General features: G+C 42.2%; 1 protein-coding gene across 3 annotated transcripts in view; it reads left to right on the plus strand.

Moving 5' to 3' along the window:
• Hecw2 (HECT, C2 and WW domain containing E3 ubiquitin protein ligase 2) overlaps positions 1-15,998 on the plus strand; it is a 362,611-nt gene that overhangs the window by 299,097 nt on the left and 47,516 nt on the right. For all 3 annotated transcript variants that reach the window (XM_028886428.1, XM_028886412.2, XM_028886448.2), the window contains 2 exons: positions 4,456-4,539; positions 9,231-9,340. In XM_028886428.1, the coding sequence (XP_028742261.1) occupies positions 4,456-4,539; positions 9,231-9,340 (194 nt within the window). The remainder of the gene's footprint in view (positions 1-4,455; positions 4,540-9,230; positions 9,341-15,998) is intronic.

Genomic DNA, 15,998 nt, shown 5'->3' on the forward strand with positions numbered 1-15,998 from the left:
TATGGAAATTCATATGAGTCAAAACCTCATTTTCTAAAAGGAAAAGAAGTATTGTAGGTCAATCACATTGACTGCAGCCACTTTTATTCTGAAGAAACTTAAATATGTTTAAATATAAAATGCATATCAATTTCCTATGATTATAATTTTTATGAACCATAAACCAAGAGATGTATAAATTTAAGTTAAAACTAAGAAAATTAATATGATGTAAATTAATTCTTTTTTTTTTTGTAAGTCCTCTGAAAGGTGTGCTATTTCTGGAGGTACTGTACTACTAGGGTGATGTGTCGAGAGAGTGGGTGAGCTCCTGTCCCGTATTCCTGCTTCCAGTATCCACTTAATATATTGTCCAAGGGTAGATCTGCGCATTATCACATGTTCAATGGATACACACAGATTCTAGACTTACCTTTGCCAGAATGCTGAGAGGCAGTAGAATTAATACTTACCTGAGGTATTTTTGTTGTTGTTGTTGTTGTTTTGTTTTTTTTCAGGAGTCAAATAATTGATGTTGAGACTGTTGCCAGTAGAAAGAACCACTTGCCTTGCGTTTCTCCAGTGTTTGACTCAGTCCTCTGCTTTGGCCTCGGTGGCCTGTGCCGTGCGTCCTTGGCACTCTCCCGGCCGCCATCTTCCCGCCTATTACCTGGCTCAGTGGGTTAGCCCACCAGTTTACTTAGAATACCCCCAGATATCACAGTGACAATGTTAGGGAATGTATCCCACGGTGTGTGGATCCCACCTCCACTTTTCTATTTGCAGGACACTGCACAGCTTTCCGTAGGCTAAGACACGCCCTCTTCCATGCATTATTTAGCGTAACTGTATGATATCCTTTTTAAGTCCATCTCTTCCTTTTTCTCTTCAGCCTATGGCAACTGATATTACTTAGCTTCCCTTGATCATTTTCGCGATAATCAATTCATGGTGCAGTAGAGAGGTTCTGTCGTTCCGATCGGTATCAGAATCGTGCCTGAGCTGCGAACAGCTCCAGTTGTCAGACTTGACACCAAGGCCCTGGGGGCGGACGGGCAGACAGCCCTGCTCGCTAGCACTTGAAGAGTCCGTGTCTAATTGCCGAGTGCTTGTCTTGTAGCTGCACGTCATGGGACGTGGAGTCACAGGGTGGTAAACAGTCCCGCCTGTCATCCACAGTATCCACAGCATGTTTCTCTCATCCTCGTGGTTTTCATCACCAAAAGGAGAAGACGCCTAAAACTCGCTGCAGAATCTGGGACCATGTCTGCAGATTTCTAGTAGACGAAGGTAGCAGTTTGAGGAACACTGGTCTATAGGATATTGGGCAAATCACTGATTACCAAGGAGCGTTTCCTTCTTCATTCTTGGGAAGCATGTGCCATTTCTGAGACGCTGCTGAATTCTTTCTTCCTCCCCCTTAGTCCATTCTCTTAATCATCAATAAACTAGGCTCGTTTTTGTTTTCACATGAAAAGGCTTTAGAAAGAACTCCAGCTCAGGCCCAAGACAGTTCAGTTAGATGAACAGAGCACTTGACATGGTTTTATATAATACTGGGAATTGCCTTTGGTTTTCTTTTTTTTCTTTTTCTTTTCTTTTTTTCTTTTTTTTTTTTTTTTTTTTTTTTTTTGGTTTTTCGAGACAGGGTTTCTTGTGTAGCTTTGCGCCTTTCCTGGAACTCACTTGGTAGCCCAGGCTGGCCTCGAACTCACAGAGATCCGCCTGCCTCTGCCTCCCGAGTGCTGGGATTAAAGGCGTGCGCCACCACCACCCGGCGCCTTTGGTTTTCTATAGCACCATAAGCTCCAGGACAGACGATTTTGTGATTTTCTTTATTGGATTCCAAGTCTGTGGAAGACTGTGCCCAGCACAACTAGTGCTTAAGAAATCTTTGAAGAAAAGATGTGTGACTATTAGTATAAGAAAGTACTAAGGAGCTGGGTATGCTGGCTCTTGCCTTTAATCCCAGCACTCAGGAGGCAAGAGTCTTCTCCTTTTGGTGATCAAACCCATGGAAAAGGTAGAAGCATATTTTGGATACTGTAGATGACAGTTGTGGCTGTTTATCATCATGTGACTAAGTTTGAGGCCAGTCTGGTCTACAAAACGAGTTCCAGGACAACCAGGGCTACACAGAGAAAATCTGTCTTGAAAAAACAAAATAACAAGAGAGAGACAGAGACAGAGAGAGACAGACAGACAGACAGACAGACAGACTTAATTCAGTAGATACCAGATGGTGTGCTCCAGTGCTTTCTCCTGGAAGCATGACCCATAGGTTGTCACTGTGACAAACATAGTGGCCTGGTAGAAAACTAGTCTCAGCCTGCCTCGGTATGTTCTCATCTGAAAAATCAAAACCAGTTGTTTTTGTTGCCTAGTGGTTAGTATGTAGAAAGTGATGAGCAGTTTCCCTCCTGACATCCTGCCTCCGATGCCAGCCTCTTTTCTCCCCTTCACTGTGTCTTCCTTGTGACTCAGATGAGCGATATGATGTCCCTCTTATTCACAGGATGTCTGCAGGCCATGCTGCGGCCTAGAACACAGCATCTGTATCGTCGCTCTGTCCGGTTCCAGTGATCACAGCTGGGGCGAGTGCCCGCCTGTTCTTTGTTTTCGCTCCATTTGCCTTGCTTCTTTGTGGAGATGGGCTGAAGAGATAAAGCGCATATTTGTTAGAGATAGCTTCACGATCAAAGCAGATCCTTATCCACCCTTACACAGGACTTGTCTTCTTAGGTTAAGGAGTTGTTCATTTTTCTACAAGATAAGATTTTTTTCTAATTTAGATTTTTTTTAAGCTAATTCTTAGATCTCTTATAAAAGAATTCGCCAGATAATGAATGGGCCTTGATTTCCGTCACGTGCTTCCAAATGTGATGCTAACAGTCTTGGGATGCTGCCCTTCCTGGTTCCGATCTTCAAGGTGACGTGACTTTGCAGGGAACTGAGCATCGTAAGCATATTTCTTAAAAAGCAATGTCCAAGTCTCATGTCTTCTCTTGCTGACTTTAAAGGACAGAAGAGAAAAGTTTCTAACAACAATGAAAGTTGGGCGCTTCCTGCACTAATAACTGTGAAATAGATCTACCCAGAGGAAACCAGGGCCTGCACCCTGTTCCCTAACCCTCGAAGCTGTGTGACTAGAGGCAAGTCAGTTTCTTTGTGTCCGGGGACTTTTCATCTGGACAGTTGAACCTCAGCTTCCCCTCATGGCTTTCAACTCTGTAGAGAATCTTAATAAGGCGTCTCGGATCTTAGGAACCTAAGATGCAGGGAAAATGCCACATAGAGCAACACAGCACTCTACCGATAAGAACTAAATCTCCGTGAGTAGCCAGAGATGCATCCGGTTTTATGCTGCAGTTCTCAGAATGCCTTATCCTTAGCACCCAGAGGGGCTTCTGTGTTCGACCAAATGAAATGATTCCAGTGCTATAGCTTATACTTTTATTTTCCTCTCTTATACATCGCTATGGTGTGCTCTGAAATAACATGAGATAAATGAGAAAAAGAACAAGAAAACATTTAATTTGTACAACCAAAGGTGTCACCACATGACGGATAATGGCAGAAATAACGTATCATGGCAGCATGTGTGTGTGTGTGTGTGTGTGTGTGTGTGTGTGTGTGTGTGTGTGTGTATATACATACTGTATTAGGGGTCTAGCCCAAGGCCTTGTATGTATGTGCCAGCTGAGCATGCCACCACTGATTCACACACCCACTAACAGCATTGTATCTGGTGTGTGAGGTCTGTTTACATTTGCACATTATACACACAATCTGCTTTACAAGTCTTAATAGTTAAGAATGTTTCTGTTTTTCGTTATTTAACATAGCCATGTTCTTTACAAGCACAAGTACTGTCTGTTTTCAAGTATGAAAGAGCTTGCCACACGTAACTTACAAGTTCATTTTTCAGGAAAGTAGGTGGATGTCCCTACACAACACCTTTGGAACGGCAGAAGACAAATCTGGGTGGCTGCTCTTTGAAGAACAGGGAACCGCCCTTTAAAACTGTTGCTAGATTCAAACTCACAGGTGGCCTTAACCCAGAAAGGGGACTGGTTTTACTAGCTAGGAGCAGTACTGTCTGTCTATAAGGAGTGTTCGAAGCAATAAAATAATTATTTTCTCCCAACATTAGAAGTTGTTGCTGCCCACGGGCTCCTTTCCCTATATGTTTTGTTTTGTTGTTGTTTTTTTTTTGTTTTTCTTTGTAGTGCTGGGGATGAATTCAGGACCTTCTGCATGCTAGGCATGCATTCTACTACCTCATTCCAGCCCCACAAAGTTCTTCTCAAAAGCAAGGACTGTGTCTGTTGGGGATTTGTATTCCTAAGGTTCCATAGCACAGTGCCATTTAATAGGTATCCAAAATGCTGCGGCCATGATAGAAAGTGTGGTTATGTAATAAGTTACATTCCAAAGCCTGATACATACATTTGCACTGTTTCCTTGACTAAACAGGGAGAAGATACAATTTATCCGAACTGAAGGGACCCCTGGATTGGTGCGGCTTTCGAGTGATGCAGACCTGGTCATGTTACTGAGGTATGGAACACTAGGACTTCAGGTAGAAGTTTTCTGCTGTCAGATACTGCAGAACATTTTAGAAAATAACATGCCTGTGTTGATAGCCTAAAAATGGCCCCCTCCTCCTCAAAGTCTTAAGGAAATTGTCACATTGAAGATTTAGGATGCAGCTTTCATAATAATTCATTTCATATTATGTCTAGTACCCCCAAGACTTGCTTACTCAGGCTTTTACACCACCGGGAAAGGGAGAGGTTATAAAGACAAACCAATCAAATGTCCCACTCCTTGAGTGGGACAGAAGGCAGCCATATAAATCGATGCAGCTCACCCCTCAGCCCAGAGCAGAGGTCATGTCTATATTTTCTTTCCACTTTTTCTTTTTGCTTAAAATGTGCTTTGTCTCCTTTTGCTAGATTTTAGGTGTAGCTTATTTACTTTATGGTTTTGAGAATTTAGGTTTGGGAAATGAAAAGTTGAAGTTTGGTCAATGGTCTTGCCAGTTTGATGGAGTTCATGGCACTGACCCATTGCATTTTCCTTCACGGTGGTTAAATTGGGTTTGGTTTTAAATTTTAGAGTACTTTGGCAGGGCAACTGTAAAGTTTTCACAAAACTTTCTCGTGTTTGAGATCATCCATCAAGCATAGGCAAATCACAACTACAACAACGATTTGCAGGACCCATTGGCTGGGAAACTGCCCTGGATATGGTCTCCCTGGGATCAAAGGCAGTAGTGACAGCTGGCCACTCAGGCAGTGAGTTCTTTATCCCTGAGTGCCAAAGGCCACAAGGTGTTGTAGGTTTTGTTTTGTTTTCTTTTCTTTTTCTTTTGACCCTGACTCTGATTCTCTCCCTCCTAGTGTTTGTCGCCATATTTCTTGCTAGTCCTTTGTTGTGGATGAAACAAGATTCCAAAGGTGCAGTCACTGCCCCAAACTGTTTCTCTTCCCTTAACTCTGAAGACCCTTGGGGACAGGCTGTCACTTCTCAATCTATCAGGCGACCCTTTTAACTGAGGTACACTGAACTAGTTCTGAAAATGGTATAGCTTATCAGATAGTCAGGAAGACTATTGGTCTGTTAATGCCAGAATATGATGTTTCTGTCAAAGTGTATACTTTCATTATAAAAATAAATTAATAAAAAACAAGTACCAGACGTCTCTGAAGAGGTCAGTAGCAGGAAAGGCAGACAAGGAAAGAAGCAACTTAAGACAACACAGGCTTTTATTTGGGAGAAAACAGCTCTCTAGAGGGGAATCCCTAAGAACGAGAGCCCCCATATGCACACACGCTTGGCTAGTTACAGGGCAGAAGGGGAGGCGGGAAGGAAGTTGAAAAGTGACCCTTGGGCCTGAAATCGCCATTACCAGGAGTGAAGAAGAATGGTGAGGAGTAGGTAAGAGAATGTCAGGTGATGAATAAACAGAGTGACCAGCCATTAGCAGGGTGTCTGCAGGGGGCAGATTCAAGGATTAAGAAACTAAGTCTGCAATTTGGATTACTGTGGTCTCAGTGACACCAGACCAAAAGCTTTTCAAAATGGTGTGACCATGGCTAACAGTCTTATTCTCCATCTGTCTTTAATGAAATAATCTTTAGATGGTATAGTCTTAAACATTTTAGTTAATTATAGCTAAAATGTTTGTACTTTGTCAAAGGCCATCATCTACATGAAATTCTTATATGATACATGGTTGAATATGGACGTGTTTAAAAATCTCACAAATAATGAGCAAGACTACATTGTCTTTTGCTTGGGAAAATTAGCATGTTCACGGAAACTAAAGGGCATTTGAAGAAGTTGAAGACCTAATAATTCTATAGTTATGACAGTCAATTCTAGACCATCAATTCATTTGAGTTATTAAATGTACTTATTTATAGTACACAGTGGTACAATATACTATCTGTACTTACCTAATAAATAGTTTTTACTACCTACTGGAAATGTGGGATTTTTTTTGTCACATTTAGTTTTTTTATACACTTAAAAGGTATACTTGCTGTATACTTACTGGGTGAATCTGTGTCTCTTTGGGGTTGTATTTCTTAGCAGAATCAGTTCTGGTACAAATGTATTTGATTGTCAGTGAGCCACAGTGTGAGACTGTGTAGCTTTGAGACATTATTCAAATCAAATTGAACCCATTTAAAGGTATTTTTCTATTACTATTATAAAACATAAAGAAATTAAATGATGTTAACTTTGTTATTGATTATTCATTTCCTATATTCTTTCAATAACTAACTTCATTAAAATGTACCTTTTTCAGGAGTCACATAGGAAATAGTTAATAAATTTGGACATAGGAAAACATTTTAAAGTTGTATAACAAAAGATGCCACAAGTAAAGGCATGAAAAATGTAGCAAGCTGAAGGGGTGATTTTGACAACAGATAATGAGCAGGTGAAGAATGACTTTCAGTTATTTTAAAAGAAGAGAAACAAAAACTGGGTGAAGGAAATGGGTGGCCTCTCACAGGAACTGAAGAGGATTTGGTTAATACATGTGTGGGAAGACGCTGGTGACCTGAAGATGCAGTTTTGTACAATGAGCCACCATTTTACGTGACATTTGTAGAACCTAAAGAAATGATAAGCGGTGCTGGCCGTGAGCCACAACAAAACCCAGTATCTTTATTGGGGGTAGGGGGGCACAAAAGAACCAGGCCTGGGGAAGAAGCACATGCAGAGAGCAGGGGGCGGGGATAGTGGGGACAGGAGAGAACGAGTCTGTGTCTGGCTTTTTAAGGATTCCCGTGCACATGCGCAGTTAGGCTTACGGAGCTACGCCACGCATGCGCTGATTGCATGATTGTGCAAGTGTACTTGCAGTCACGTAGCACAGGGATGATGTAAGATGCAAGACCCCTTGCTTAGCTCCTGATCTGCGCATGTGCGGTCATGCAGCTGGAGTGGCGGCAGAATCCTAACACCTAAAAAGTCTGATGATACCCAGTGGGGCTGAGGCACTCTCCTACTATCGGGTTTGGGGAGATTGAAGTTTCTGTTGGGACAACTTCTCTGGTACACAAATTGGCAACATCTTGTATGATTAAAAAAGCTAAAAATGTTTTCATATTTTTAAGAATTATGTATCTGTTTTTACCTGTCTGGGTGTTTTGCCGACGTGTGTATACACACTGTTTGTGGGCAGTGCCCGCAGAGGCCAGCGAGTCAGGTCTCCTGGTACTAGAGTTATAGAGGGTTGTGAGCCACCATGTCGGTACAGGGGACTGAGTACAGGCCCTCTATAAGAACAGCAAGTACTGTCAACAGTGAGTCATCACTCCATCCCCAATTTTGTCATATTTCAAATACATTTTCATAGTCTTTGCAGATTAAACACTTAGAAAATGTCATCATCTTTGAAAGCAGATAGTGAAAAATCCATGTTAGAAGATGTAAATATACATGTAGGTTTATATTAGAATAATATTCATAAAAAATTAAAATATAAGAAGAACTGAATTCAAATAATATTAGTTTGTTTGTTTGTTTGTTTGTTTTTTAAGGCAGATGACCTTATGTCTGCACTTAAAATTCCTTTGTCCTTAACTTTTTACCGTTGTGTGATGGTGATTTGGTTTATTCCCTCATTTTTTTGTAAATACTGAAGTCCATCAAAGTGAGTGTGTGTGCTTTTTGAAGATGTCTTAACCACATACAAAATGTCAGGGTGAATGTTTGGTCAAATACCATCCTATGTGTAGATATGTAACTAGCCACAATTCTAGTTGAACTGCAGGGCTTGCTGTGGGGGTTGGGGAGTTGGATTGGGTTGGGTTAGTATGTGCTTTTACTAAGCAACTCTTCTTTTGTGTGTATATCACGTTCACATAAAGAAACTCACACATGAAGAAGATTCCATGTAGAGGAGGACATCCATAGTGCCATTGATGATAAAAAGCAGACACTTGGGATGTCTTAGGGTTTCTATTGCTGTGAAGAGACACCATGACCACAGCAATTCCTACGAAGGAAAAACATTTAGTTGGGGTGGCTTACATGTTCAGAGGTTTAATCCATTATCATCATGGTATAACATGGTGGCGTGCAGACAGACATGGTGCTGGAGTACAATACATTTTGATCCGCAGGCAACAGGAAGTGGTCTGAGATACTGGGCAGTATCCTGAGGATAGGAAGCTTCAAAGCCTGCTCCCACGGTGACACACTTCCTCCAACAAGGCCACACCTACTTCAACAAAGTCACACCCCCAAGTGCCACTCCCTGTGAGCTCATGGGGGCCAATTACACTCAAACTACCACATGGGGAAAGGGTAAATATTAAAAAAAAAAATAGGGATAAATAAACTAGTATGTCCATAGAATGGCCTGATATACAGCCAGCGAAAGGAATATTCTAGATCCTTATGTATCCACACAGATATCAGATCACAGTATTGTTGATTGAGGGAGGTGGGTAAAACTCAAGCATAATAACTACTTACAGAGAACATTAAAAATGCCACAACAAAATTGTGCTTTACCTGTACATGGATGTTTCCAGGTCTGAAACTGTGGAAGGAAACTACCTGTTAAATCATTATGGAGGAGAACACAAGAGGCTTCACAGGAGGCCGCCTCCTCCCCTACCCCCTCCCCCTTTCCCCCTCCCCCATCCTCCTCCCTCACTGTGGAAGCGGTCTTCTGGGCCTCTTTGGCTAATGTGTATATTCTGTTTTGTGTCTTTCCCTAGCTTGTTTGAGGAAGAGATAATGTCATATGTGCCTCCACATGCCTTACTCCACCCCAGCTACTGTCAGTCCCCGCGAGGTTCCCCAGTGTCATCTCCCCAGAACTCACCAGGTGAGTCTGTCTGTCCGTCCGCTGTACATGGGAATGCTCTAAGAGCACAAGCCGGGTGAGTCTGTCTGTCTGTCTGTCCGCTGTACATGGGAATGCTCTAAGAGCTCAAGTCGGGAGTGCTCTGCCTACAGGTACACACTGTGTGATATTTGCTACTTTTTCCCTTGTGACTTGTTTCCTTGCACGTTCATTGACTGAAAGATAATAAACAGGAGGACAAGTGTTAGTAGTATAATGTAAAAAGTGTTCTCGTTGGACTCTCTTGGAACACCAGCCTGCAAATAATGACATGGAGACTTATTATTAATTATGGAAGTTTGGCCTTTAGCTTAGGCTTGTCCCCAACTAGCTCTTCTAATTCAAATTAACCTGCTTCTTTTATCTATGTTCAGCCATGTGGCTTTTCTTTTTCCTCAGTACGGCAAGTCGTACTTGCTCTGAGTCTGGCTGGTGACTCGCCATTCTTCTTCCCAGAGTTCTCTCTTTCCCCAGAATTCCTGCCTATCCTTTCTCCTGCCTAGCTATTGGCCATTCAGCTCTCTATTAAACCAATCAGAAGGTGACTTGGAAAAAGCTGGGGGTGTGGCTTAGTGGTAGAAATGCCCATCTGGCATGCATGAGGCCCAGGGTTCAGTTCTCAGTATCACAGAAAGTGACTTGGCAAAGATTCATCTTCACAGTGTATACAAATATTCTGCAACAGTATAATGCATTCCACTGTAGAATTTACTTTGAATTTTGCTGCCTAGTGTCTAACGTTTCTTGGAAAATATTAGGCACAAAATACTAGGTGAGCTCTTTTGATTTTAAAAGTTTGGTTGAGGATACAGTCTTGATAGACAATAAAAGCAATGTCTCCACTCTCAAGAAATGATATAGAATTTAAATTATTTAGCACAATGGACTTGGGTATCTTCCCCATATTGTATGAGACAGTACGAGGGAGATGATTGGGCAGATGAAACTTATCTGAATCCTTTTGGAAGAGATAGACATGAACTGAGGGGCAGTGAATGGCTGGGTGAGTAAATGGTGTAAGCGGAGCTTTGTGGAAGTGAATTTTTAGGGAAGGTAGCCATGATGCTGGCAGAACATCAACTACATCTTTATTATGGGCGGTGTTGTTCAGACTTTTATAGAATTTAAAACTATTTCGGTAGAAATCCAGACTTCAGATGTGTCTCTGGAAGCTGCCATGCTCTTTAATGTGTAGCATGTGTTCTCACACGTTGCTGTGGTAATAAAGCTGCAGTCTAATTGAACACCGCAAACAGGAAAAGCTCTATTAATTTGTCTGTGTAACACAGATTTATTGAGCATCCAACTATGATCCAAGCACTGAACTAGACCATGTGGTTTAAAGATGAATAACATCGTCTCTACTCTGGAAGGGTTCGGGGTGAGGTGGTGAGTCAACAGTGACTCTGAAGCTCAGTGGTCAGTGCTGTAATGGTGAGACATTTGGGAACGTGTGGGTGTGGGAACACTTGTTAGGGAGGATTAAGATAACAGGTATGAGGGAACCTTGGAGGATGGGTGAATGAGATTTGCCAGGCGGGGCTGTAAATTTCGTTGGGTGATAATGTACTGCTTTGCTCTGGGATTGGTCCCCAGCACTTGGTGGGGTGGGGGTGGGGGGACCAAACAGGCAAACAAAAATCAAGAACTAGAAGTTCCCCACATGGACCAAAGACAGAAGGACATTCTGGCTAGAGGGGTAGCGTGTACTAACCACAGACAATGGGAATAGTGAGGAGAAAGAACAGAAGCAGAAGGCAGTTCTGGAAATTCGGGCCAGACTGAGGTATTTCTATGTGACCCACTCAGTACAGACCCTGCTTTGATAAAGGTCATTAATAAATTCATGAATTTCAGCCCACTGGCCTGTCTTTGGACCACTTCTTTAGCATTTGACTCTGCTAACCATGCCTAGAAAATTGGCTTTTGGAGAAACCTCTGAAACTTTGCAAAAAGTAAGATGCCTGTGATAGCCTGTTGTCTGAAGATCAGTTTGACGGCAAACTGGATGGGCATGTAACATGCTGAGACGTTAGGACTGAGCCAGGTAAGGAAAAGCCAAGGCAGATTAGAAGGTCTTTTTGCCCACAATGCCCCGTAGATATTGGCATCACTTGCCAAGAAAGGAAGAGTGTTTGTTTAACTTGTAGAGAAATTAAGATGAGTTTGACTTATTACATGTTTTATTGAGACATTTGGGGGCTCTCAGTCTGAGATACCCAAAGACAAGTGGAAAATATAGTTAGCAGATACCAAGGACAATTGGACCATACAGATTAACTGCCAGGAATTCAGTGTCATGAGAACTGCAGTCTGGAGTATCGATCGGAGGAAGTATCGAGAGGATAAAACAGGATGAACTCTGGTATCTAAGGCTTGTGCTTAGGTGGGGGAGTGAGTGAAAGGCGGAGTGGATCTGGAGTAGACTTAGGAAAATGTTTCCAGGGGAGTCCATTTCCTGGGAGGTGTGGTTAATGCAGCCAAATGCTCAGAGGATTCAGAAAGAATGAAGTCCCGAGAGAGACCATGAAATGTAAAACTCAAAGTTATAAATTGTCATTGCCAAAGCAGGCTATAAACTAGTAGGTGATACATTGGATTGTGCCAGGTGCAACATGGTACGTGATGCTCAGTGATTGTCACCAGTGTAGAATGCTCTTTTTATAAAGTATAGTTGTCACAAACAAAGGTGGACAGTCATCAGAAGCAGAAAACTGAAGGAAGGGACTGTCTGCTGGAGAAGGCGAACATGTGTGCACTCGAGTCTCAGGGTGGCACTGATTGAGACAGGAGCTGCCATTCAGCCTTTGAGAAGGTGGTATACCACAGGTCACACACACACACACACACACACACAGGTCAGCATTGGAGCAGTTAGAGAGAGACACATAGTGGATGAGACATGAAAGGAAATCAGTGTAGGACACTTCCGGTAAGTTTAAAGGTGTTGTGGACGGACGTCAGAATTCACAGCTGGCCTCCATGAGTTCTTTAACCAATGGAGAGACTTTGGACAGTTTATCTCTTGGCAGAAATTTCTTTCCTTTTTTAAAATAAATGGATGTATTAATAATCACCTCACCTCTTGTGGTTGGTTTTGTTTTGCTTTGGCAATGGTGATTGGGGGGGGGGGGTCCCTTGCATTGCAGATGTCCAGTAAACATTAATGTATTCTCTTTTTCTTTCTTTCTGGAAACACAGAAGTACACTTTGCCACTCCATGAGCCGTTCATTACTGGCATGCATGAGTCCATTTCTTCGTGACTTGCGAGCTTGGCTGTGTTAGGCATTGAATCATTTGGAGAGGTCTTTGTCTTAAGTGGGGTGCCTGCTAAAGCTTTTTGTGGATTGTCTTTTTGTCTTGCTTTCTTATGATTAAACGTGTAGAGCCATGTGGAATTCGGCTCATGCCAGCCACAGCCCTTTTTTTCTAGGCCTTTTCCAAGGTTCTTCCTCCCTGAGAAAAATGTAGACCACCAGATTCTGTCTTCCCAACCCCCGAAGAAGTGTGCTCTTGAAGTCTGCCTAAGCGTTCTTTCATCCTGTGCAAACATTCTAAATGATGATAGAGTGCACATCTTCATTTAGCATCACAGATGCCCACAAGTAATTCATGGCAGTAATAAAGTGTGTTCTGGGAACTCAGAGTTAAAACATTTTCCAATGACATGTGTAATCCGGCCATATCTAAATTGCTAGCAGTGTTTGTGGTGGTTTTAATTTGCAGGAAAAAATCATCTCCATATTCTTGGCGGGGGTTTGGTCTGGTGATGAGAGTGAGACGTACTGCCTGATAGTAGTGGAAGCGGCCGTCAGGGACTCCACGTGAGAAGAGCCGGGCCTCACTAACCTCATTTTCCCTGGCGAGGAATCTGTTTTTCAGAAAATGGCTTCTGCTTCTCCCAGACCTTTTGCTGGCTGCATAAAATCAACATTTCAAAAATAATTTTTTAAGTGGTCCGGTCTTTTTCTTGTGACTAGAATTTCACCCGTTTTAGTGGTTTGAGAATGATATTGTGAAAATTATGACAATAATAAATTTTAATGATCTTCACTCTGAATGCCTAGGAACCTGGTAATCTTTCCATATTTTCCCTCATTCCAAGCACATTTACATGTCTTTTCAAGAGAAAAGGGACTTTGGAAAGTTTGACTCACTGCTTTCTGCAGCTGTGAGAGTGTTCACCTAAAACTAATCAAAATTTTGGAATGTGAAGGTTTATTTTTCTAGGGCCATTATAATGCCAATCCAACCTCAGCCATGTCCAAAGGAAAGGATCCCTGCAAACACCATATGGTTCACTATGCCAAGGAGGAAACCAAGGAGTTTGCCTAGGGCACATCTCTAGGAATTTAAATGCAGTGACACCTAATTTGTCTAAAATATTGGAGATATACTTTCTTGTGTGCATTTTCCAGGGGACTAAAACTATGGAGTGAATGGCATGAGAATTTAACACCCCATTTATTGAAATTCTTCATGCATATTATTTTTCTCCTTGTTTTTGTATTTGTGGCACATTGAGGTGTGCTGCGTGGTGTATGGGGTGGGGTGGGGGTCTCATTGGGTCTGAGCGTGGTTCACAGCTCTGGTGACCACTGGAGTGCAAGCAGCATTAGATCACTGGATGGACTCACAGCACTGAGGAGCCTCCTGGGTCTTCATCAGGGTCGTCTCAGTGGAATGGACCATGAAAAGGGTTTATTTTCCCCAAAAGGATCTTTTCTTCCCACAAAGACTTGAATATTACTGGCCTCATATGTTACCTCCTCCTCTTAGAGACATGTCTCTCTGTTCCTCCCAGCCCTCCTCATCTTTTCCCCCTCTGCTCAGCATGGTTATGATATAGCTATTATTTTTAATAATTTTTATTCTTTGGAAGTTCTGTACATTCATATAATATATACTGATCAAATCCATCCACTAGTACTGTCTTCTGTCTACCCCTAGTACCTCATCCACCTCCCTCTGAGCTTCATGCCCTCTCTTTATTATTTTTGTCATTAATAACCCCCTGAGTCCAGTTAGTGTAGATATTTTGTTTTTTGTTATTAATCTTCCTTGTCCTCACCCCAGTACTGCCAGGATGGGGTATCTGTTATTGGCATACCCTTCAGTGTTCCCCTTTTAATAAGTTACTTCTTGGCCAACTCTGAAAAACCACAGTTACCAATTTGTTTTCAGTAAATGGTTTGAGCCAAACCTGATGACCTAGATCTGTAATCCCAGTTACTTGAGAGGCAAAGACAGAGAGAGGGCAAGTTAAAGGCCTACCTGGGCTCTGAAGTGAGTTCAAGGCTAGCCTGGGCAACTTAGTGAGACCTTGTCAAAGTAAAAGTTTAAAAAAGTAGGCTGAGTGTACAGCTAGATGATAGATTACTTGCCTGGCACATACATGGAACCCCTCATTTTTAATCCCCAGGACCAAAGAAAATGAATAGTGAAAAAAGTAAGTAGCGTGTATATGAACATCCATAGATCTAGGACTTTTGCTGCTCTTAGAAAATAGGAGATAGATATGAGGACATGCACATCTGTGCACATCTGTACTTTGTCCAAGCTGTCTCCAGGGTATTCCCTCTTAACAGTGTTGTAAACTTTGCTCCAGAAGATGAGGCTGTCTAGACATGTTGCAGTGCTCATTGGCTTGCTCATTGTTAGCAATGGGGGATTGTTGTGGAACACTGTGAAGATGTATTGCTGTGATTGGTCTAATAAAAAGCTGAATGGCCAATAGCTAGGCAGGAGAGGTTAGGCAGGATTTCCAGGGAGAGAGGGGAAGAGGAGAAATAATCAAGGCGTGGAATTCACCATCAGACAAACATGTTGGACATGCTGTACTGAAAAAAGGTAAAAAGCCAGATGGCAGAATGTTGATTAATACAAAGAGGTTATTTACATATAAAGGCCAATTGGGGAAAGCTAAAGGCCATGCTTTCATAATTATAAAAAGTCCCCGTGTTGTTCTTTGGGGTCTGGTGATCCAAAGATAGTCTGACAGCAAAGCTCGTCACAGGGGTTGAGGGGAAAGTGTATGTGTGTGTAACTGGAAAGGGCACCAGGGAAGAGTTGGGCCTCTAAACTGAACTAGTCCCGAGGCCTGGAGCTGTGTAGTCAAGGTTCAACTCCATTCAGAGCAGAGCAGAAAGCCAACTGGATTCCAGGACCCAGAGGCAGAGAAGTACAGGCTTCTCCAGAATTGGATGCCAAAATTTTTCTCGTGTCACCTGAGATACTTTGTCAGATAGAACTTTATAGTTTGTAATTATGCAGTGTTGTAACAGTGTATTGAAAACATACAGAGCGTCTGAAAGTTCTTCAGATCTACCTAGCAGTGATAAAGAATAACAGCTCTAATAGCTGTTACTAAAAAAATATTCCTGCAAACACTTAACATAGTACTAGCCATCCATGAAGTCCATTTTCCAATTGGTCACTTCCTAGAAGCAACCGACCTTTTCCCATGCAATTCCCTTTGGTAAGACTCCAAAGACGCAGAAAGAGATCTCTGAGAGAGAGGCCCTCGATTGTGGTTGTGGTTCCCATACATTTCTATCAGCTCAGTCTTCCAAGAACATTTTTTGGTTTCTGGAACCAAAATAACCTCGTTCTTCCCCTGGAAGCTCTTGGCAGTTGAAG

The sequence above is a fragment of the Peromyscus leucopus genome, chromosome 13 (assembly GCF_004664715.2).
Source record: "Peromyscus leucopus breed LL Stock chromosome 13, UCI_PerLeu_2.1, whole genome shotgun sequence".
Classification (NCBI taxonomy): Eukaryota; Metazoa; Chordata; class Mammalia; order Rodentia; family Cricetidae; genus Peromyscus; species Peromyscus leucopus.